At 42.5% G+C, this 24,871-nt stretch overlaps 1 protein-coding gene across 1 annotated transcript; it reads right to left on the bottom strand.

Moving 5' to 3' along the window:
* Positions 1–4,832: 4,832 nt before the first annotated feature.
* LOC134512091 (carbonic anhydrase 2) lies at positions 4,833–24,025 on the bottom strand. The gene is made up of 7 exons (XM_063327140.1): positions 23,865–24,025; positions 23,079–23,276; positions 11,547–11,665; positions 9,993–10,085; positions 9,143–9,205; positions 7,976–8,131; positions 4,833–5,694 (listed from the first exon to the last, which is right to left on the bottom strand). The coding sequence occupies exons 1-7, from the start codon at positions 23,896–23,898 to the stop codon at positions 5,575–5,577; spliced, it is 783 nt and encodes a 260-aa protein (XP_063183210.1). The 5' UTR covers positions 23,899–24,025; the 3' UTR covers positions 4,833–5,574.
* Between the last annotated feature and the right edge of the window lie 846 nt (positions 24,026–24,871).

Here is a 24,871-nt window from a genome sequence, read left to right as displayed (position 1 = left end):
CTTGTATCAAGTTCAAGTCAGCTGGTTGAAAAACTTAGACAGAGGAGAGGAGGTTCTCCCTTTTTCTTTGAGTAACTCAGAAAAAGTATTCTGCTGCTACACAGTTTTGCAAAACCAGGATCGCTGGCTATCCTTCCTCCTCTTTTTCGGAAAGGGTCTTCCTTGCTTAGGTGCACCAGAGGAGGCTGTGGAGCACAGTGGGAGAGAAAGTCCCGTGAGTCCTTACATAGCCTGCTTTTTCCTCTATATATGGGGTGGCACATGATCAGCAAAGAGGATCCTTACTGGTCATGGCTTCCACTCCTCACACTGATGAACCCTGCAGGTCGAGTCCTCCCATTTTACTAGAATGAGCTGAACCTTTGGACCTGGCCTTTGGGCTAGTAGATCAGTGTCTAGAAGAGAGAGCTTAGCTCTGCTTTCTGAAAGCTGATGAAACTTGTCAGCCTTGGCATGTCTGTCCTGCCTCTTGAAGACACCCTTTGTGTAGCACTGCAGGCAGAGAAAGATTTCTGTCTGCGTTATTCAAGGCAACAAAGTGCCACACAAACCCTTTTTCCCTGTTTGCTCTTGGAGCTTCCCAGACACAAGACAGCACCAAAGCTGGTTAAAGGGCTGGAAGGCATGTCCTATGAGGAGAAGCTAAGGACTTTGGGTTTGTCTAGTTTGGAGAAAAGGAGGCCGAGGGGTGACCTCATTGCTCTCTCCAGCTTCCTGAGGAGGGAAGTGGAGAGGGAGGTGCTGAGCTCTTCTCCTGGGTATCCAGGGACAGGACTTGTGGGAATGGTTCAAGGCTGCACCAGGGGAGGTTTAGACTGGACTTTAGGAAGCATTTCTTTACCAAGAGGCTGGTCAAACTTTGCAACAGGCTTCCTAGAGAGGTGGTTGATGCCCCAAGCCTGTCAGCGTTTAAGAGGCATTTGGACAATGCCCTTAAAAACATGCTTTAACTTGTGGTCAGCCCTGAAGTGGTCAGGCAGTTGGACTAGGTGGTCGTTGTAGGTCCCTTCCAACTGAAATAATGTATTCTATTCTAGTACTTTGCAGCAAATTTTCCAGGTCCTTGAATACTGAGTGATGTTAAAGGACTCATTAAAACCTACCCCTCAAGAAAAATAAGTAGTTAATATCCACCTGTCTGTTCTAATCACTTGTTTATTGCATATTGTCTCAATGCATTTCTTCTCTGTTTCAGGGTGTGAGTTCAACGAAGCAGTGCCAGCCTCGTGTCACACAGTACCTCATACCACACAAGATTATGAAAACAGGCCTTTTTCAAAATGTCTTGAAGATATCTTTTTAATGTTTAATATGCTGCAGTGCATTCATATCCTCACTGGACAAAAGCGCCTCTCTTCTGGGGTTAGGAGCAACACAGCTACATCGAGCCCTGCTGAGAATCTGGGTCCATCAGCTCAGGCTACATTGCTTTGAGCCCTGAACTAAAGTGAGCATCCTGAAGAGCTTAATCTTGGGTGAACATGAGAGCCTGGGGAATCACTACACTGTAATCCACACGGGGATGGGGACATCCCCAAAATGGCTTTGGTTTGTGGCTTAGATAAAAAAAAAAATAGTGAGACTTGTGGTCTAGAATTAAGCAGGGAACCCTGAAAAGTTTTGTCAACGTACCTCTCACTGTTTGGCATGGAGCCATGATGGCTTCGAACATGCACTCCTTGCACTCGTACCTTTAGGGAGTTGGTGGCAGGGGAATCTCACAGCCTGAGTGAACCACCGAGGCCATCGAAGCAGCACGGCCTTTTACCATCATACTGAAAGAGGAAGGCGGGCAGCAGTGGAGTGTCCAGTTGCCAAATAGACTTAAAATATGTCAAACACTCAGTGTAAGCAACTGTCACCAGGTGCTACGTGACTGTGTGAGACGCTGTGGTTTGGAAGAGGAAGTGGCTGACGTTAGAGGGTCCATGGGAATGTTTCGGTAAAGCCACTGCCTGTACTTTCATCACTGCTTGTTTCTACGATATGAGATTTGACACAGCTGTTGCTTGCAGGGCTTTTCTTTGAAGAGTTAGAAAATCCTAAAGCTGTCATTTAGTGAGTGATACTCTTCTATAAACTATCTGGACTTCTATAAATATTGCTGACTCCACGCAGGGCATTATTATCTAATCTCCCAGGGAACATCTCTAATCACAGTCTACCCGCCCATGTCAATCTAGGACACATCCAACCCTTAGAAATAGCAGTGGAGAAATCATAAAATGTTCTAACACATGGAGTTGGCAGACAAGTGCGAGACAAGATCACAAACTGTGCAAAATGAACAGTTTGCAAGTGAACAAGCTTCTCTCTTTCCCCCACCAAAGTGCTGGCTAAGTATCTTATGATGACTTCAAATTAACACACTAGCCTTCTTTCTTTTCTTTTTTTTTTTTTTTCTCCTAGATAGATTCAGCTTTAATCAGAGCTGTTGTTGGGTGTCGTTTTGAGTCTGCTGTGGAACAATTGCAAGACCAACCACTTCATATGAGCAAATAGTGAAGGAAAATAGATGTCAGGAAGAAGAACTGGATGGTTCTATTCACCTTTATCTTAATGGAACTCACCATTCAGGAAATGGATCATGAATGCCAGGGAAATTGTTTTCTTTATTTCTGGGTTGACCTTAATATATATGTCTTCCTCAAAAAGGCTATCATTAGTTAGACGAGAGTCTTACTGCAAAGTGTGAATTTGTGATAAGGTCATGTATCATTTTATGCTGGAGAGGGTTTTTTGTGAGAATTTTGATGTCTGGTTCTGTAAGTTTACTCACTTAAAAAGAAAGCAAAAAAAAAACCCAACAGTGTTCCCTGGTAGACCACACAGGTGAGACATACAGCAGGCTCTTCCTGTACACCGTGTATATGACTTACGAACACCAGCTTGCATTGTCTGGCTGAATACAAAAAGTACTTCATATTCAGCAAAGGCAAACATATGGCGCTGGCAACACTCCAGGTAAACAGGCTCGTGCAAACAAGATGATAAATTTATGGCTCACGTTGGTTGTCTTTGCTGTTACTTATTATTTATGGAGCAACCTTGAAGTGAGAGGCAGTATGAGTTATGGAACTTTTTATTGCAGCAGTGGTTTGAACCTCACAGGCATTTCCAAGTTTTTACCCTAGCCATCAGGCAGAAGTTCCCTTTCTTTGTCCCATACCACCCTGGATACTATTTAAGCTGTACACGTACCAATGAGATTACTACTTCTCAGAAAGTCTTATTACCTAGTAGTCAGGGTATCATAGTTGCCAAGATACAGGCTTAAAATCTGAAAATCTGGGGCTCTCATATTTTATTTTTTCATTTTAGGAGCACCATAACATGTAATCATTATGCAAAGAGTAGGGTTGCCACCTTTGAGAGCAAGTTCTGGCATACGTGCACAGTTCTGGGAAAGAGTTTAGTGTTTGTGACTGCAAACAAGCACTTTGCTTCAGCAAAGGGATGCTTCCACCTGAAAAAAATGGGTCATAAGCCTGTAAGTCTCCATTCTTGGAGATACTTAAAAGTCATCTAGGCATGGTCTTGGGCAACCTGCTTGGTGGCCCTGCTTGAGCAGAAGGGCTGCACCAGATGAGCTCCAGAGACCCCTTCCAACCTCAGACATCCTGTGATTCTGTAAAGTGTTTCCTCATGGCTTTGCTTCAGCAGCTTTAAGCCACAACATGTTGGATCTGTAATTCTCGGTTTTGAGGTGTGACCTCCCTTGTATTGTTTAGGGGACACATGTGTAGCACTCAGGCCTGCGGGTGACACTTCCAAGTCAGGAAAGTATTCAAACCACTCAACATGAAGAACCTGAACTAGTCAGCACAGTACAGGAAGAGACAAGTACCTTCATAGCTCCATTGAGAAAAGCTGACCTTAGAACAAATGACCTGCAGTAAAGGAACATTTTGTCTTTCTGTTCTGGTTTTGTTTTCTTTTTTTGGCAGGGTGGGGGAGTGTTTTAAACAGGTAAGCTTTGCAAAGAGGGAGATTTGACAGTTTTCTAAATATGCTTGCATGCACTCCAAAAATACTTCATTCCCATCAAGATCCCAGCAGTTTCAGAACCTAATCTGCCCACGTGATGTCGTATACATTACGAAGTGGTCCCTGATGGGGTAAGAAGCTCATAATAAATTGCATGAAAAATTAGGACCAGAATCTAATGAGATGAGAGCTCTGAAGATGGCTTTTCTCACAACTGCCAGGAGCCTGAGAAGGAGGGTAGCCCCTTATAGAACTGTGTATTTATAACAGATTTATATTTAGGTATCTATTGCATATGTGTTCATGAAGACACAAGAACTCAGCTAGTAAGGATCCAGCAATGGAAGTTACTGGAAACTATTGTCTGCTCAGCAGTATTTCTGTTGAAAATTTTTTTCCATTGAAATAATTAATATGATATGATACTTTGAGGCAAAACCCCAAGCACTAGGGATATAGTCTTGAAAGATTTGGTCTAGTTGGAGAAACAGATTGAATAGATGCTCTGCATAAAGATGAGGCTTGTTGCTTTTGGGCTGATGCATAAGGGCAATGTTTAAGCACCTGGTTTGGAGAAGCCCATTCTTCAGTATGATTTTGTTCGAAATTCTTGTGAGGGGATCTTTAATTATGCAGTCAACTTTGATGATAATTTGTAGTGATTGCTCAAAACTAACAGTTCCTTCTGCTAACAGAGAGCTACTTAGAGAAAATTACCTAACATTTCCATACAGGTTTGCATCCATCTTCAGTGTCATTGGAGCCAATTCCCAACATAATGAGCAATGACACGAACAGATTAGTGACTCCTTTCCTGAATTAAAACAACAGCATGGAAGCAAAAATAGAAGTATAGATTTATTAGAGAAGTTATCTAAAATACAATATTATTTTCCTCTTTAAATTAGAGCATATATTATTTCAATGAAAAGATATTTTGTATTATTCCTATGGTAATAACAACTTTTAAAGATAATACTTAATTTAGGACATTTTTAATTAAAAAATCCAACACTACCATTAAGACATAATCAAGGTTGTTGATAGCATGGGTAAAAGTGTAAAACGGTCTCAAAAATATTTACATGTCAGTTTCTTAAAATCTAAGTAATCTAATTCTCAATAATGATTTTGCTTTACTGTCTCAAAATACTTTTTTTCCTAAATCATATCTAGATTCTGTATTCCTGTGCTTTTCACAAAGCTTCAAGTTATCGTTAGTTACGTGTACTATCACACCTGTGGATGAGGTTTCTGAAAATGGCTTGTTTCGCTATCACCATATCCTCTCCCAAGTAGCCAACATACTGTTTGTTATACCCAAGTGTCAGTCGCAGTAATAGTCACCAAAATGCACACAGCCACCACCACCACCCCCCCGCCCCAACCCCACACCTTAAGAACCCCTTCCTATTTGGCCAAAAGCCTTTCACATTTTATTAGCTGGCATTTTAGACGCAGAGCGAAAGAAAGAATGGATCTGGGAGACAAGATGTTGCCAGGGCACACACGGCAAAGGTTTGATTTGTGCTTAGCAAAAGGGGCTCCTCACAAACACAGCAGTTTCCAGCACGCTCGGCGCCGAGGTTACTGGAAGGAAGCTCTGACTTCTCTGCTCTTCAAAGGCTGACATGGGCGCCAGTTGTCCACCATGTGACACACGGGCTCATTCTCAGCACTGAAGCAAAGGCCACGGAGTTTGCACATCTGTGGAAAAAGGCACAAACATCCTCAAATCAAACGCGTACTCTAGTTTCAGCGGGACTATTTGAATTATCCACCTTGGGCCTGAGCCAGAGGTCCAACGCAAAGTTTCGCCAGCACTAATGGTCTAGAGATGCTGTCACCACCCGTGTGTCTCTGCATTTCAGCCACACCGCTTCCTGCCCCTGACACAGGCTCTCCTGCCCACAAAATATCCTAGCAACAAGAACTCAGCAAGCACAGGAAACAAAGACCTAGGCCCACAATTTCTGAATTCTGTGCACAAAGAGCTGTTTGTCCTTGATCCAGATCTGGAGAGAATCCTTTGCAAGTTGTACTGGTTTGGCTCTTTTATAAATTGGGGGGTTTTGTGTCTAGTTGATATTAAAAAAAAAAAAAAGAAATTGATCTTACCCTTCAGTCAAATTAAAACAGCCGAATTAATTCAAGATATCTTGATTTCCAAATGCTGTGAGAGAGAAAACTGTTCCACATCAATGGGAGCACACTGTGAGGTTTTAGTGCTTGCTCCTAAAGTAAAAGTGGTGTTTGCACAGTCTGATGCAATAAAAGCATCTTGATGTCTAAGTGGGCACCTCCAAAACTAAGAAAAAGACTGTGTCAAAATAATAACCCACCCCAAATGTGATGTCACACAGATAGCTGGAACTGCTGCCAGAAATATGTCGGTGGGACACAGGAGCTTGTATGAGTCAGGCTGCAGGCCAGGCTTTCCCTCATTCAAGGGGGAAGGTTCCCAGCAGTGACCAGCCCAGGAGAGGACTTTAACTTCAGGATCAACCAGAACAAACTTCAGAGTTCAACCTCTGCCAGGAACTGCTGTGTCACTCCAGCACATGATAAACAGGCTCGGTACGCCCTGCTGTAATAGCCAGCTTTTATCTGTCTTTGGAAAACCAATTCAACTTAAACCCAGTGTCAATACTCTATGGTTTCTTGTTTTGATCAGTTTTGGAATGAAAAGGCAAGCTGCCACACACACTGTTTTGATCTCAAACCCATCTTTGAAATGTCGATGGTAATATGGAGGGGTGTATGTGGGAGAACAAGTGGTGTCTTTTACCGCTTGTAGGTGGTTAAAGTAGGTGTAGTAGGAAAAACAACTCTATTTTGGTGAATGTGCTCCTGCCCAAATATAAAACCATATTTGCAAACCTGGGATTACCAATAGCAATACCAGTAGTTTAAAACAAGTAAACAGTGTCAACTTTAATGCTCCCCTGCAGTTTGTTATTGGTAAACATTGCTGTAATGTTTATTTCCAATAGTTCTTCCTTAACATAATAAAAGATAGAATAAATGACAAGTCCCACAACAGCACTTCATTTTTCCTCACATCAGCTGAATAAACCCCATATTGTTAGCATGTCTGCCATTCATAAAAGGGATTTAAGAGTCTGAAGGGTAAAATAAAGTCCTTCAGGACTAGTTTATATTTATAGGCTCTAGATTCTATTTATATCTCCCACTTACACAGATGCAAACTGGAGGATGGAATCTTCCCTCTATGTAATTTCATTAATGAATGGTATAGAAAGCTAGGGCCAGCAGTGATTTAATCTGCACAAGCTCCTTCCTACTAGGAAGACTCTATCCTCCTCAAGCTGCTCAACAGAATAGAGGACCTTTTTTTTTTTAGGCATCAGACTTCTGGAATCTGCAAGTTTCGCCTCTTGCAAACAACGCAGTTTTGTTAGGATTGTCACAATTCTGCGTGGGATTTCCCAGTCTGTTCTGTGCTGAATAGAACTTGTGAAATGAGCTCTGTGTCCTGGAAATGATGGAAGATCAACAAACCAGATCTACTGTGTGAGACTGCAGATGCAGAATACGTGCTCTTCAGATGCTTGGTAAACCCGGTATTTTCAGGGCAAGTATACCCAGATACGTGATGTGTACGTGTACAGCAAACCTGCCGATGCTCACAATACATGCTAGATGAACTCTGTGTGAGCAAATAGTCCTTTCATGCGTGCTACAAGTTTCCCACATTTTTACCACATGGCAGCTCTAATCATGTATCTGGAAAGTCTGATAAATTTTTTTAGAACTCCCAAACTCTACTTCCACGCATAGAAGCGGAGTCCTGCCAGAAGAGGATAACTACTGCAGATATATATTTTTGACGTGTAACGCTAGCTAACGCCCTGTATAGCTCTGCAGCAACATAAGCTGCCATTTCACACATCTGCAGGAGGGCAGAACCTAAGCAATCCATACTACTCCAGTACGCATCTACTGGCACCATCCATTGGAGACCTACCTGCTCAGGGCTGACAGTGATGGGCTCCTTCAGAACGTGCCAGACGACACATTCGAGCAGTGGGGGAGTGGTCAGTGAGCCGGGGTACGTCCAGTAGTCTCTGCAGGCAGGAAGCAGTCCAGTGGGGTCAAAGTTTGTGAAGGCAGCTTGCTTCCCCTACAATAAAGAAAGTAGGTGGGCTAACGTCAGGGGAGAGACCACAGACGCGTGGTGGGCTTGCGGTAATAAAGTCTCCTAAGGGAAACACCATGTTTGGAGAAAGGCAGAAATGGAGTTTCAACCCAGCTACCTTCGGGTTGAAGGCTTTCAGCAATATATTTCTTACATTATTAAACTTGCAAGACATTGTTTCTCATTTCAAATGTTGAATTTATGTTCCTTGCTCCTAGAGATACGATTTGACCCTGCTTGAACAAACAATGAGTTTTCAGATGCCATGTACACCGATTGCACTGGAAATAGAGAACCCGGGAGATCTGCTGGAAATCCAGTTGCAGTAAATGGCAATACTCATTTACCCCAAAGGCAGCCTGATGGCAAAGATGGCAGTGTAGTCTCATTCTTTACTTTTCCTGCCCACATTTTTCATCAGCACAGGCCTTTACCCACTATGAAGGCACCTAATTACTCAGGAAGTACTTCTCATTTCTCATTAAGATCCCATACAAACTTCACACAATTTTAAATTACAGAAAGGCTTTTTTTCCTCCCAGAGTTATATATCCTGATCAAACTTCTTATCTGGACTCCCTCTAGAACCAGCCAAGAGCAGCATGCCCTCTTGGAGGAAGGAAATACATCCCAGATGCAGAGACGAGGGGAAGTGCCTTTTGCGTCTGTCACCACTGGCTAGAAAGGGCACCTAGAAGAGTAGTTTAGATTAGGAAGATGAATCCTACCCTATAGCTTTAAATTCAGTTAAAGGACAGAGAGGCACAGTCACAGAGATAAAAAAAATGAGCACCGTTCCTAGTATTCCCTGCCCTGTACTGAAACTTCATTTGAATCTTTTGCATTTAAAATTACAGGAACATTAGCGCTGACGCAGGAAGGTTTGTTTTACTTTTGTACATGTAGCAGACTGGGAAGTAGTAAATAATCTGCTCTCTGGAGAAGATAACAGTGCAGTTGTGATTGGTGTCAATCAACACAGACAGCAAATATTACCTTGGTTTGAATAGAGTTCAGAGCATCCACGACTTTCTGTATTTCAGGCTTGGCATTTCCTACCTGTAATACAAACCATATGAAAAGAAAATAATCGTGCACTCTCATGATACCTTTAGTTTTCTGTTACATTCCTCAAGGAAGCATTTTATAGTACATTTTGCCAGCACCACTTCATTACATAACAGAAGAATTAAAGCAAAAGTGACTGTAACTATAAAAAGTCTCTGTAAAATCATGCAAGTTGACAGTCAGCACAAATAGGTCAGCCAAGGACACTGGGCAGAATAAAGTTATTTTCATTTATGGTGTGTGGATTTATTTTTGGCCTTGAGCTGTTCTTTTTTTCACAGAAGTCACCCTCCTAATAAAATACAGCGAGGCCAGGAGAGACCACACACTGCTGGGGAGCAATCACCTTCTCCAACTAGCTGTGAAGACAATTCAACTATGACAAAATGCTCTGGAAATTTAACAGTGACCAGAAAAGGAAAATAGGTGTTATTTCAGCTGGTCCTGCTGCAGATTCGTGCACACACAATTTTGTCAGTGATAAGAGTTATGGCAGTGTCACTGTTGCGGTGAAGGCAAGTATGCTGCTATAGGGCCACCATAGTGATGGATGGCAGCCATACTCCATTGCTGGTGTACAAGTTTTATAGGTAGATGTCCTGGTTTGAGGACAGTAGAGAAAGCCAAGAATTTGGAGCACCATCTAGTTTGCTATGGGTTTATGCAGTATAGCATAATGCTGGCTTATTCTACCATTTAGGCTCTTAGGTCACCCCGCAACACAACGAACATAGAGGACTCATCCAAATAATACAGAAGAAAAAAAAAATTAACTAACCTTCATGAAGATGCCTACCACAGCCAAACCATCAGGATGCTTCACAGCTTCAGCAAATTTTCCATATTTTACATTCCAGTGAACTATATGGAGCTAGGAGCAAGAAAACAAGAAGCATTATGAAGATGATATTCCATCCACAAGATTTTACAAGTGAGGATGCAGGGAAGTAATTTATTAAACATTAAAAGCAGATGGTGTTTTACTGCTGAGATTTAAGAACTTTTGTGTACAGTTAAGAATTTGTTGAATCATTCATCTACTTGCAAGTTTCATTTATGCAAAGAGATTTCTGTCATGCATTTTATTTTGCTTTTTGCTCTTATTCCCAGATGAGTTTTAAACACAAATTGGCTGTATCATTCCGTTTTTAGTTTGGTGAATGAAACTCCTGTTAGCTTCAGCAAGAGTTTTTTCCCCGGATGCAGCCTGCAGGATTTTGATGCAGGATTTTAATGCTATATATCCTGGAGTTCTTATCAGCACTGAAAGACATGATTGTCCAGTGTGAGGGAGGAGAGGCATTAACTACAGATTTGACCTGCAATCTAGAGATTTTTTAAAGAACTGTCCTGTCTTTTTTTGGAAAGCTTTTTGAACAAACATGAAATTAATCTCCAGGTCATGTTAGCCAGGACGTTGCTTTATTTTTGATTTCTGAGTTATTTCTAATTGAAGTTCATCTGGCTGTTTTCCCCATAAGTGCACGTCAAGTTGAGCAAGTAATTATGGTACTGCGAACAGAAATAAGGCAATGGCAAGTTTCTCAGTTAAGACAAAGGCTACTTTATCTCATGAAAAAGCAGAGCCAATGAATTTGTGGAGCCATTTCTTTTATCTGTCAACACAAATCATAGGTTTGTTCAGTCAATGTGCGTTTATGAAAGGGTTAAAAAAGTCTGTGGCAGCATCCAGAGGTAGTTTTCTAAACAGGGCACAAGGAAAGGTAGGATGCAAAGCACTAAAGTCACTCCATTTCTGTAATGAGACTGTAATACGGAGTCTTAAGCGGTCCAAGGGACATCTGGAGTCTTAAGGATACATTACAAATAGTGCCTGCAAGGTCTCACTTTGCTACCTGCCCTCTGCACAGCTCCCTTTGTTTCTTTGCTACCAGAAGATGAAAGGGTCAGCCAGAAGATTAGTCTATTGCTTATCTGTCTCTGATGTTAAAAATTTAAACCAGGAAAAGGGGATGTGTGTGTACAGAGGTGCTGTAATGCTATTTCTTCATAATTTTCATAAGCCATTGAGAAAGCAAGGGAAAAAACCCAGGGATAGTTAACGTGTGTTTTTCTGCTTCTGTAGTCTCTTTCATGTGAAGTAGCTGGAAAAAAAGAAAATTACAAGAGTCCTCCAATTCTAATCTCTGCTGCTGCAGGGAGTAGGTCCTGGGGTGGCATTGTACCAATATCTTCTATGGTAACCCCTACAATCTCTTGTCCTATGAAGATTTGTAGAGAAGCTGTTACCAGCAGTGGAAAACAATAACAAAAAAAATAAAATTCATTATACACAAGAGACAGGAACAGGAGAAGGTAACGCATATCCTACCTCTGCATCATACTTCACACCATCCACTGTGTGCTCGGACCCTTGGCCCTCACAGGATCCCCAGTGAATGTGAAACTGTGCCAGCCTGTAGACTCCATCCAGCGCTCCTCCTTGCAGCACTGCAAAGCAAAGAGCCTCCATTAGCATCTCCCATAACCTTTGCTATCGAGTCTCACTTCGGGCTGGAACGCCCATCTCAAGTCCTCCAAGTGAATGAGAGTTCATTGCTCTGCATGCTGCCATGCTACTCCAGATCATCCTCAACGGTACATTCCTGCAATATGCCCAAATCAATAATAAACGTATAAAACCCGAAGTGACTTTGCAGTGAGTGTCTTATCAGCAATTTTAACAGGCATGCTAATATTACAGGTGACGAGAGGAGAGCTAATGATGTAACTTTTCTGTCACCAAATAAATAAAAGGCCAAGAACAGCCTTTATAAGAAGCCCACATAGAATTATTCTATGAAAGTACACTTGAAGACCAAACCACATTTCACTTACTAACATACTCTGTCCCTTCATTTTAGATGCTTTATCCATTTAGGCCTTAATCCTGCGGTGGATTGGATTGAGTAAAATGCTTTTTGTTCCAAATTAAACCCAAACACCTGTTCGCTGCAGGCTACAGCAAGGTAAAGCGCCAGGCAAGGCATTGCAGAGCTGTGAATCCAAGTCTCCTGTCCCTCCCCATCCTTTGCTCCTCAAGAATGAGCTTTAAGAAAATGGTGGTGAGAATGGCAACGCCTGCAGAGGCAGATTATTTTTAAAAGGTGGATTGGAAGTGAGGCGGTTCCTTACGCTCTCCGCTATTGCCATTACTCCTGCTCTGGGACCGCTGAAGTGGAGGGCACAGCCACGCTTTCAATTACACAGGAGCAATTTCCCCTGAGCTCCCTTATTCTGCTTGTTCGTTTTAACCTTGTATTTAAACTGTGACCAATCACCATTATGATATGCAGGATCAAGCCCTATTACTGCAAAATGCTCAAGGCACAGGCAACGTCTCCTCCAGCACAGCATAAAGCACAGAACAATAACAAATAGTTCCATTAAATAGAGCTATTTATCTAAGTTATTAGAGAAAGGTTTCACACTGGTTTGTGGTTTGGTCTTTTTTTTTTTTTTTTTTTTTTTGCTAAGCGTCTCAAATTCACAATTAAACATTTAAGATGTAAATATTTAAAATTAGAAAAATATTTTAAAATTTAACTTGAAGTGTTATGTATCTTAGATCAATTTCTCTCTATACATATACACACACATACATATATATAAAATAAAGTGACAGAAGAGTGTTGACATCAGATATTACATATAAGTGTGCTCTGTGTATGTGCCACAAACAAAATGGTTCTGTGGAATAAAGATGGTTTCCTTTCAGTCTGCAATTAGCCTTGACACTACCACAATCGTGCATGTGTGGAAAATATACATCAAAGGCAGATAAGAAAAGGTCACTGTCTGTTCAGGTTTGAATAATTCCAATTATATGCAAGCATGGACAACAATGGCTGTGGATACTTGGCAATGGGGAACTCAAAGTGGTGAGAAGGATTTGACTAAAAAACTGGAATACATGAAAATTAAATATAAGATTTTATATAAAACACATTAGTTTCCACTGGCGTGCCTTTCACATGCAAAATTTGGGTTCAGTGGACAAATTTAGCATTTGCCTGGGGCTCCTTCTTTGGCAAGTATATTTAGAAGTCTCCCAACATGTATTTCTGTTTGAAAAATGTAAATATATGTTCCACTGCAGTCTTTGTAATTTCCGATACTGTAGCCAACACTGAACAGCCAAGAGACCAAGACTTGCCCTACCTATTGCCAAGCTATGTGATACAAAGAAGAACGGCTACTTAAAATAATTAAACAGGAACATATCTTATTCTACTTTCATGTTTCTGCATGTGCTAGTTGCCAAGAAGCAGAACTGTTTCAAGCACTGGACTACAAATCAGAATCCTTTTTTTCAGAACGGCGACCGTGAATGTGCACTAGCTCCTTCTGAAAATGAAGTAAACGGTTGCTATGTCTTTACAGATGCAAAAATCATTTAAGCCACACAATATCACATTTCATTTAAAAATGATGCCACGGAGCTGCAATGTTTCAGTTTCAGTTCCTTTAGCTGATGGACTTGCTGCTCGTTGCAAGTACAAATGGACTGAGGTTCCACGGTTCCTCAACCTCAAAGCACTAGCGCAGCACAGGTTAATTCGCCATTATTAATCGATGGAAAGCATGCTGAAAAGCAGAACCATGCAATCTTCTTAAATCCATTTGCAGTGTTATTTCTCTACTGTTTGCTATAGTCTTGTAAAACTCAAAAGATGCACAAAAAATATCTTTGCGGTTTTTGCTTACTTTTCTCATTCTGTGGTTCTCAAATCCAGCACTAGCTTATTTTGACTCACAGCAGAGCATTCAAAGAAAGTAATAATTAGATTAGTGTAAATGAATACAAATTCAGCAGGCTTAATTACAGAACAGCCCTTCTTGTTCTAGCTTACATTAAGCAGTTATTTTTTTTAATACTTCTCAGACTTTCCAAACAAATAAAATTTAAAATTAAAACTTAAAAGGCAAAGTAGAAGTGTTAGAGCTTCATTTTTTTTTTTCTTCCAGTGCAAGCTTTTTAAACCACAAATGCTACCACCTTTTGCAAAGTAAGAGTTCAAGAATCAGAGCAACATTCACAGCTGGAACTTCCCTGTCCCGTGAACATCGATTCAGGTTACACTGATGGTAGTCCAACCTTTCCACCCCCTTTTTTTGAGGGATGGGGAAATACTCATCCATGTTTGAGCATCTCATCATTACCTCCCTTCCTTTTGAAATTAGTGTTAGTGTACATCACCCTGGAAATACACAGGTAGCTGTGCTCCCTGTTGCTATATAGCACAGCTTCAGATGCCAGGCCAAGCCAGCACCAGCCAACCTGGAAAACACGTTCTTTTCCTACAGGTTCATCCTACTCAACACAGTCTACACCAATAACCTGGTCTCCATACATCTGTAACAGCCTAAGAGATCACAGCTTGAAAATGCAACTTTTTTTCCCTATTTGACAGTTATTTGAAGTGTTACAGTGAGACAAATTTGAAGCTATTTTGCTTAGATTAAGAAGTAGTAACTGTTTTCAACCTTCTGCCATTTACTGGAAGTTACACTAGTAACATCCAGTAATTATATTGCACTGTTATTAAATGATCTCATAACATTTTTTAAATTAGGTGAATATAAGTATTGGCAGCGCTCAATTGGAAAGTCAAACAATCACACAAACTGTTCCATTTATGTCTGTGGGGTTTCTTGGATAAAGAAGGTGAATTGGATTTGTCTCTATCACCCTTTCTCAGGATATTTGCAAACACACAGATATCCAAGGCCATTTTGCCGCATCTGGGACATCCGTTTACTGAGGCCACACAACTTCACTGGTCTAAGTCAGGACAAGTCACCAGGTAGTTACCTTTCCCATGTAGAACAGAATAGCTCTGTAAAACAATACTGTGGACCACTTCATACCTTTCTTCAGGAAGCGTCAGCATCCACATCTGAATTGCAAAAATGCTGTTATTTAGTTACCGACTACGGGATATTCTCTCTACACAGAGCAGGAGACTAATAAATCTCATCAGCCTATCAAAGAAATAACCAAAGTGGCTGAACTACAAGATCATTTCATGAGTTAGAACAAAGCCCTTCCTGTCATACAAATCAGCATGTTAAGAAAAATACTACTGTAAAGTTTGTTACTCTGAGAAAATGCAGAATGAGAAAGTGTTCAAGTGGAAATCACTGACAGCAAAGCCCCTTCCAGTAGCTGAAATAATGGGTCCACTACAGCCCGATGGATGGACAGAGCTCAAATCTTCGGAAGTTTAGTTCTAATTGAGATTCCACCAAACAAAAGCCTAGCAGCAGGTCATTGCAAGCATCTGCCTCTGAGGACAGCCCTCTTGCACACACGTTGTTTTGGCATAAAGGAAGCCATGATTTTGTAACAGCCTACAGTAGCCGTGCAGGTGTATATGACCTTGTAGATATGCGTATATGTCAATATATGCATAGTATATACATTAATGTTAATGTTCTGCAAGCTTTTGTGTATACACAGACATTTATATGATAGAAAACAGGCCTTGAGGAGACAATGTAGATGAAGTATTACTTCAGAAAAAAATTATCTTGAGCACCATGCACTATTAATGGCACAAAAAAGGCTCTTATGACGATGCTCAGGGATTAGCCTCATGTTCTTATGCAAGGATGGGCTTCCCTGTCTGACAGACTAAAGAGTTCAGTTAGGGTAAGCTGTCGCTTCTGTGAAACGTGGAGTACAGAGCGTCACATTTTGTGAGATTCTTCCTTCTTTATGTTATCTCTTTCAGACATTCCTCCTAGGACACTGTATCATGACACGCAAGAGAGCAAGACAGCACGCAAGCATCTGACTGTAGGGATCATACTTGCAGAAAACATCTGTAATAGGTTTCACCAAGAGAAAAACTACGTAATTGGTATCTCATAAGAAAAAAACCAACCCTACTCTGACCTTGCTAGAGGGTTAGTCTGATAAGGCAGCAGGGATGTTCCACAGAGATAGACCAGAATGAAACATCTGCCAAAAAGCAGCAGGTCTGCAGACGTGTGTATCAGCAGCGGGTCAGTGATTCCGATTCACCTCATCTGAACTATTTCATCCAGACTGGGTAGCAGCCAGAGAGACTCTGACCTGCTTAAGGATACAAAGTCATTTAGATTCTTAACTTTCCCCCCACCCCCTGGGACCAGCGGAGTTGAGTTCTCATGTAGTCTCTTAAATGGAGAGTGAGAGTCATGAGGTGCTGTACTGAGACCCGGAGCAGCCTTCAGTCCTCATGTTTCACACCATATAAGCTGACAACAGAGTTGGAAGTATTAAAATTTTAAAAGTAACAATTGTTTTAATTTCTGATGGTAATAGCTATAATACTAGTCTCAGTGACTGCTTACAGTACTGAAAATTGTGTATTGGACATGGTGCTCATACTACGTTGAGGTCTAATGAAGGATGAACAGACTTAAGGTGTGAACGTTGCCTCTAAGTACGCAGCTGTCCCTCATGCCTGTAAGTAATTGAACAAATATATCAGCTGGGAAGAGCAGTCATGGTGACATCTGGCACACAGCTTCATTATGTCTTAAAAATCAGCTTTTCCAAGCGGCCCTAGCTGATAACAGCTGACTAGTTTCTCCTGGTTTTGCGCTAAAAGCACCTCTAGAGGAGGGATTTGGAAGAAGGGAAGGAAGTTGCCAGGATTCTTAAACACACAATCCATGCCAAATTTCTGCTTAGAAGTTGCATGTTAAAAAAAAAAAAGCTGATGTTAAGTGAAGAAGGGCAGTTTTGGGCTCTGTAAAGAAACAAAGGCTTGAAACATGCAGGACTGATCTGAAGCCCTCTCATCTTCCCTTCCAGTTCCTGGAAGCACTAGAACTATTCTTAAGTCACCTGCCTTCGTAGCCTTTGCAGCTTCTGGTGATCCCAGTTCACTAGAAAAATGACTTAATGATCAGACACCCTCTGGGACCTCTGACTTTCCAGTCAAGCAGTGCACAAAAGTACTTGTGACACATGGGCAGATGTCTGAATACTATAATCTATAAGCAGTCAGTTCCCTGACTTATGATTCAGAAGGGCCAGCACGTTATTTAGGCTACACTGCACTGTGGACCTTCAATCCATGACTGTATACTGCTAACACGCAATAATGTTCTCGTATAGCTAATGTTACATCTTCTGAGCTGGGAAGCCTAAAAATAGCCCAGCGACCTGGATTAAAAGTTGTGCCTTAAGGACAACTGACCTGCGTGTTTCTTCCTCAGTTTACCTGCTGGGGCAGAAGTGTAGGAGAAGAGCAACAGTGGCAGAACTTTCAGAGCTAACACACTGCCAACCAAGCAGTGCTAACGATGCACTGGCTGTTGAATAACAAATCTAACAAAATAAATTTGTTTGTTTACAGCAAGTCATAATTCAAGACAGTTGAAGCTTCCTCATTCATATTTACAGTTATATTTGGCAATGTATTTGATTACAACTACTGAAAGTCTCCCAGGGGGTGGATAATTCCAAGGTCAATACAGTATTTCCATTTCCCTAGGTCTCCCCATAATTTTAAGTCCTACTATGACTGAATATCTGCAAAAAGTGTCAGATTTCTTTGGTACTCTGTCTTGGATATCAGTATTATCTTTAGCTTAGCAGCAATGAAGGAAAAGGAAATAATTAAGAGACTCGTCCACCAGCAGAAATTATCAGGACACTTATTAATGTCTCTAGAGCTTTACACCATAGTTGCAATTCACGTCTGTCAGGCTCTACAGCTAAAATATATTTTAATATTCTTGTTATGAAATAAATTAATTGCTGATTGACTTACAATCATAGAATCATTTAGGTTGGAAAAGACCTTTAAGATCACCAAGTCCAACTGTTAACCTGGCACTGACAAGTTACCACTAAGCCATGTCCCTTCAGCACCACATCTTCCTGTCTTTTAAATACCTCCAGGGATGGTGACTCAACAATTTCCTTGGGCAGCCTGTTCCAATGCTTAATAACCCTTTCAGTGTAAAAATTTTTCCTAATATGCAATCTAAACCTCCCCTGGTGCAACTTGAGGCCATTTCCCCTCATCCTATCACCTGTTACTTGGGAGAAGAGACAGACCCCCCACCTCTCTACATCCTCCTTTCAGGTAGTTGTAGAGAGTGATAAGGTCTCCCCTCAGCCTCCTCTTCTCCAGGCTGAACAACCCCAGTTCCCTCAGCCGCTCCTCAGAAGACTTGTTCTCCAGACCCCTCACCAGCTTCATTGCCCTTCTCTGGACCCGTTCCAGCACCTCAGTGTCTTTCTTGTAGTGAGGGGCCCAAAACTGGACACAGTACTCGAGGTGGGGCCTCACCAGTGCCGAGTACAGGGGGACGATCACTTCCCTAGTCCTCCTGGCCACACCACTTCTGATACAAGCCAGGACATTATTGGCCTTCTTGGCCATCTGGGCACACCGCCGGCTCATATTCAGCTGGCTGTTGACCAACACCCCCAGGTCCTTTTCCACCACTCTGCCCCAATCCTGTAGCACTGCATGGGGTTGTTGTGACCCTACTGCAGGACCCAGCACCTGGCCTTGTTGAACCTTATACCATTGGCCTCAGCCCATTGATCCACCCTTTCCAGATCCCTCTGTAGGCGCTTCCTACCCTCAAGCAGATCAACATTCCCGCCCAAATTGTTGCCATCTACAAACCTACTGAGGGTGCACTAAATCCCCTCATCCAGATCATTGATAAAGATATTAACCAGAACCAGCCCCAATACTGAGCCCTGGATAACACCACTTGTTACCAGCCACCAACTGGATTTAACTCCATTCACCATCTGGACAGGTTTTTTTACCCAGAGTACACCCACCCAAAATATGAACAGCCAGTTCTTCCTTTTTTAAGCTGATCATACACGTGACCAGAAAATACTGATACAGCCCTTACTGCTGTGAGAGCTCCCCGTTGGAATTTCAGGTTTTAGGTGAATTCTCGAAAGTTTTCCATGAAATTTACATAGAGAACACATTGTAAGTATGTTGCAAAATCTTGGGCTCTTGAGGCTTTCTTGATGCAAGTCACTTCCTGTGGTTTTACAGCTCTGAGAAGCTGCTGTTTATTTCTGTCTTTTAAAGTGAGTGAAACTATACGCTTGCCCTTACAGCAGACTATAATATGAATTGTTTAATATGATAAAATTAGTACCCTTAATGAGGATATTTGCTATAAAGTTCCTAAAACAAGGTCCATTGTTATAATTTAACAGTTATCATCAGCACCATCCGCTTCACTCATACGTGGAAGGTCAGATCCCAGGATACAAGAGTGGATGAACTTGCATTTGTAGTTTTATTCCTGGTGACACTCTTATCTTAACGAATTTTTGCTTTTATTTAAGTTATAGAAATTTTAAAGATGAATGCTAAAGGTAAATACTTGAACTTTCACCACTTTAAAAGACAGTAGACACGACAACTAAGAAAACAACTGCATGAACTGAAGGAGAAGAGAACCTAAGTAGCAACTGGAAGAGGAAGTTCACTGTTTGCTTTCTCCATACAAGTCTAAGAAAACATTCCAAGAGACTTGAAGGAAACAAGACAGAAGACATCCTTTTATCTAAGAGAAAACCCTGGAATTTCAGCAAACGAAAAAATTGTTCATAAACATGGCAATCCTGGCTTGTGAATTTTCTTTCAGTACACCATTTCTACCAACTAGCAACTGTGAAATACAAAGGGGATTCACTTTGGGAACTGACTGAGCCTTTAGAGGCGTATTCTGGAATATAACAGCTGTCACGTAGCCCAAGAAATTCAAAGGTTGTAGTACAAGAACTGAAATTTCTATTTGGGAGTATTGGGTATAGTTGCTTAGGAAGAGGTTTTTTCTAAGGATGCTTAGTAACATCTAAGCATATCTAATAAAATTAACAAGGAAGTAAAACCAAGTCAGCTACTAAAGCTATCACAAAGACTTTAACATCCTTTCTCTATTAAGACATCATTGTAAGAGAAAACTGTACAGGTCACAGGCATAATTATAAACCAAATCAAGAGTTATGTCTATAAAGCTCCACCTATTAGTAAAGGGATCTTTTAAGAGCAGAGAAGAAAGCATTTTCTTCCGTGAAGATATATTAGTCACATAAATTGCTCATAGATTATTTTTGTTTAAAAAGTTAAACTTTTATTTTACAGCCTTACTATGGTAAAGAATATAGATGAGATATCATTTTAGGAAATCCTGGGTTTTTTTCTTTTAGGTTTTTAGGCAGAAGGTATGGGCAGAAGCTTTATGTCACACATTCTTGTAGGCACACAAATAACGTAACAAAGGAAGAGGAAGAAACTTTTATTTGGGGGAAAAATATTTTACATCAAAGTTTTGATTATTCTGATATCTACTTCTTGTTAATTGTGACCAACAGTATTCACGTTACATATTTTCTGAATCAAGGAAATAAGGAACAGCTACTTTCAAAGAGTTTTATCCAAACATGTATTTTGGCTTTTTTACCTATTTTTACTATACTATTACTACCTGTATTTTTTATTACAAGAACTCATTTTGCATACCCTGCAGAGCAAGGAGTCATCAAACAGCCAATACTACCTAGAACTGCTGTTCAATTTACTTAAGTGTCATTAGTTATGAGCCTGAAGATTCTTAATGAATGGATCTACTTCTTTGTTTGCGAATAATCTTCAAGACATGAGTAATTGCACACAATGATCTTATTACTTCATTTTGCGCCTACTACCACAGATAATTCATTACTGCATATGGGATAGCTCATAGGAGCAGGCACTAAACCCTGTGGGAAGTATTTACAGGCTTTTGTTGCATTGTCTTCTGTAAAACATACCAGCACATCACATTATTTCACATAGCTTCTCCTTCTGACGGTGCATGATGTCTAACCAAGAATTTGGTACACACGCTATAGTCGCAAATTCAGAAATAGGAGTGAATCAAGCACAGTCAAGTCAGACAGCTCTATTTTGTGTAAGGAAAGTAGGTTACCTAGTTAACTGCATACAAATGAAGCCATTAAGCATGCTGCCAGGTAGATTCTATGCATTTTAATTTTCAATAGTAAGTGTGATCCTGAAGGATCCACCCTTACCTGGCCTCAGAGAGATCTGTTTAATGCTTTTTTTTTTCCCTAAAGAATAATCAGTTTCTGATTCACTAGTAGAGCTACTGAGAATGTTTCTACTTGCATCTCCTATCCTCCCACTCCGAAAGCTGTGTCACTGCATATCTGTCAGAGGATCCCTGTCACAGATGTTCTGGTTCTGCACCGACTTTCCTCATAAAAAGCATTCTTCCTACAGGCGTTTCTTTAGATCATTATTACTTTCCTGCCATTTTTTCCTCCCAAGTTACCACATACAACCTAGTTTTCACAGTCTTTCCAAACTTATGCACATGCAAAGTGAACACATAATAGTTTTGTTATACCAGGAGGGTCTGAACCTGTTTCCTTAGAGCTCAGCGAGAGCAGATTCGCATGTAGCTGGTGAAAAGATAATCCCTTTTTCTGTACTCTGAATCATTCACCTTATTCCCCATGACACTCTTAAACGAACGTGCATTCAGCTCCTTCAGCTTCTCAGTGCTGAAAATGCCCTGAGAAAAATAAACACTAAGAAGCCAGGCTATCTTTTTCCTTTTTTTCTTTAAACCGTACAAATACTAATATGGATGCTCTGCCTAAATTATACATGGACCTACGTGCATTTATATGCTTGTGAACACTTTTAGCTGACCGCCTAACATTGTTCAGTATAAAGACTGTAATTAAAATACAAAGTCAAATTCTTAGTGCAATGCTGAATGTCTGTTATACTGTTATATTACATTACCTGCAACCCCTCCACATTTTTAGTAGGCATGGATTGTTTGTTTTCAGCACCATTCCCTAAATGGCATTGCCAACAAAATGCTTAGGAAAAACAGGGCACTTGCTCAAGGAAGTTAAATCAGGCAGTGCCTTACAATGGGATTGTTTTTGCTGTCTAAATTAAAAATAGAGGCACATTCATTGTAGCAGGGTGATGATTTCTGCAAATTCAGCCAGCTGAAAAGCTACAATCAAAGACAAGCTACAAAACCCTTGTTGCAACTGTCCATCAGTGCGTCCGTTCCTTTCAGTAAGGATTAGTAAAAGGTTTGCAGGATTCAGTGTTTAATTTCACCATACAGTAGGATGAACAGTAAGACGCTGTGGAACGACTGCCTGCTAGCGAACTTTGTAGGAATGTGTCAAACATATTATCTTTATCTAGAAAGTCCAGCGTCAAGAAATGTCAGGGATAATACTTGTTTAAATTACAAAAGAACAAAGAGGTATTTTCTAATCATTCCTTTTGTTTCTCTACTAACCTGGGAGCATACTGGCTTCAGAAATATGGGATAATATTTTGATAACCAAAGAAACTATTTCCAAACTATTTCCACTTCAAGTTGTGAACTGTAATCCTTTGTTATTCTAAGGACAATTTCTTCCTATGATGTATTTTGCCTCTTCTTTTAACCATTTGGTCGATAGCTTGTGATGAGCTCTGCCTGAAATTGTTCTTGTCAAATAGCCTTTTTGTTTTTCACTGCACAGCTGAGCCCTTATCTAAATCATAAAGAAACATAAACAAACAAAAAGAGAGCAAATAACTTCTCTGGAGTTTAGAGCAGGGCAACTCCAAACTGCCCAGATAGGCTTAGTTTTCTTCTAACGGGAGCTCAGCTTTCTTCTAGTGTAAAGGAGCTGAACGGGATGCTGAATCCTTACGGGCTGAATCCCGACCTTAGTGAAGCCAAAACACTTTGGACTTTTTTGTCTTTAAAAAAAACCCTATGACCTCAGTAGACATTTTAGCAGCAGTTTCTTCCACCTCCACCCGTGCACACAAAGATGAGGTCTCACCTGACTTGTCGGAAGAATCATCAAACTCCACGTTGAAGGAATGCCCGTTGTTGACGATGCTCCGAGCCGTGCCGGCGTCGTAACTGAAGCTGAGAGGCTTCAGCGAGGAGTCGTACTTGGCCGCCTTGCTGCTGATGGCAATGGGGGACTGGCGCTCTCCATTGGCGATGGGGAAGTGTTCGTGCCAGTGAGCGGGCCCTGCAAGACAGCGTTAGGAAGCTCAGTGGGAAAAGACGTGAAGCTCGGGGGACATAAGTGATAACCCTCACTCTAGAAATCGGGATGTTTTAACACCGGCACCATAATGTACATCGTAACATACATCATAATGCACCACCTGTGCGGGCTGCCGGTGCCCGCAACGGAGACGAGGGGAAGTCCCACCTGGGGACCAAGGCAGGGACCCGGCAGCCCCTGAGCCTTGAAGGCTAAGGCTGGGGTTTTACGGGGGCGTCCTTCTAGACGGCCACCCCGTCCTGCTAGAGCAGCGCCCCGTCCTCCCCTCTTCCTTGCTCCGTGACCGAAGTAAAGGAGCGACAGCAGGAAACCAAGAGATGCTCCAGGCAAAACCGCGCGGCGCGCCGGGCTCGCTGCTCGGGCGCAGGTGGCATCTCAAGGTTAAAAGGGAAAAAAAAAAAAAAAAAAAAAAAGAAAAAAAAGAAAAAAAGCGCCACCGAGCTCATTCGCGCTCCGGGCAAGGGCTCGGTGCGAGGCGCAGCGGGCAGGTCCCGGGCGCTGCTCCCGGAGACCTGCCGGCAGGTGTCCCGCACCGCGCCGGGCACTCACCGTCCTGGCTGCCGTACCCCCAGTGGTGGGACATGGTGCGCGGCCCGGCTCCCTCCGCGGAGGCTGTCGCAGCGCCGTGGCCCCGGCGCGCTCTCAGGGGCTTTTATAGGCTCCCGCCAACTCCATGCCTTTCTCCGCGGCCGAAGGAAGGGGTGGGGAGCGCGGACGGGGGCGGAGGGAGACTCCGCTGGGGGCGGAGAGAACCCTCCCTTAATAATCCGCGTTCGGCCGCGGCCGCGGAGCTGCGGCGGGCCCGGCCGGCAGCGCCCCCGGCAGCCGGGCGGTGCGGAGCGGCCGCAGGCAGGGCGGGGGCGGCGGCAGGGCCCCCCCCCCCCCCCTCCCTCCGCTGCCTTCCCCCCCCCGCCCCGCATTGCGCACCTGCGGGCGCTGCACGGAGCGCCGCGGAGCGCCGTGACCTTGGGGAGGTGCCGGTGCCGGGCGGCGGGTACGCGGGTGCGTGGGGCTGTGTGTGTGTGTGCGCGTACGTGCGTGTGCGGGGCCGGGCACGGCGATCTCCTGCTGCTCCCTGCTGGGGCTGGGGGGAAAGGCTCGGCAGCCAGCGCAGCTCCCGCCGGGGGCGGGGGGGGGGCGGGGGCGGCGGGGTTTGATGGGGAAACGGCCGGTTTTTGTCGTAGGTGCCGGGTTTTGGAAGGGATTAACGGGGATTTAGAGGCGGAGGTCGACGCGCTTTGCCGAGGGGAGCTGCGGTCACGCTTCGGGAGCACGAGGACGTTGTTGCTTGTTACTTCATGGTGTATTTTTTCTGATGGCTTTGGGAGGGGACAGCAGGTAGAGCTCTGCTTGTGTTCGCTTCTTAGCGTTTAGGAAAGACACACCGTGAGAGCGACTCGGCTACCGCTCCCGAGGATGGACTTGCGAGAATAAAATTGAGCAATACATATTTCAGATGCTTTTATATTGCACAACGCTGCGGTGTTTTATCGCCGGACAGGAGGGCTCAGACCCTTTTGCAAAGGGCTGCAGTCAGTCGTGTGCCGGGTCCCCTC

The sequence above is a fragment of the Chroicocephalus ridibundus genome, chromosome 2 (assembly GCF_963924245.1).
Source record: "Chroicocephalus ridibundus chromosome 2, bChrRid1.1, whole genome shotgun sequence".
Taxonomy (NCBI): Eukaryota; Metazoa; Chordata; class Aves; order Charadriiformes; family Laridae; genus Chroicocephalus; species Chroicocephalus ridibundus.
The sequence above is the reverse complement of the archived record's forward strand: the minus strand, read 5'-3'. Positions and strand labels throughout refer to the sequence as shown.

Coding starts and splice junctions, on each gene's coding strand:
- LOC134512091 (XM_063327140.1), bottom strand. CDS start 23,898: ATGTCCCACCACTGGGGGTACGGCAGCCAGGACG. Junction 11,666..23,078: donor TGATTCTTCCGACAAGTCAG/GTGAGACCTCAT, acceptor TTTGCTTTGCAG/TGCTGCAAGGAGGAGCGCTG. Junction 9,206..9,992: donor TGGTAGGCATCTTCATGAAG/GTTAGTTAATTT, acceptor TTTGTATTACAG/GTAGGAAATGCCAAGCCTGA.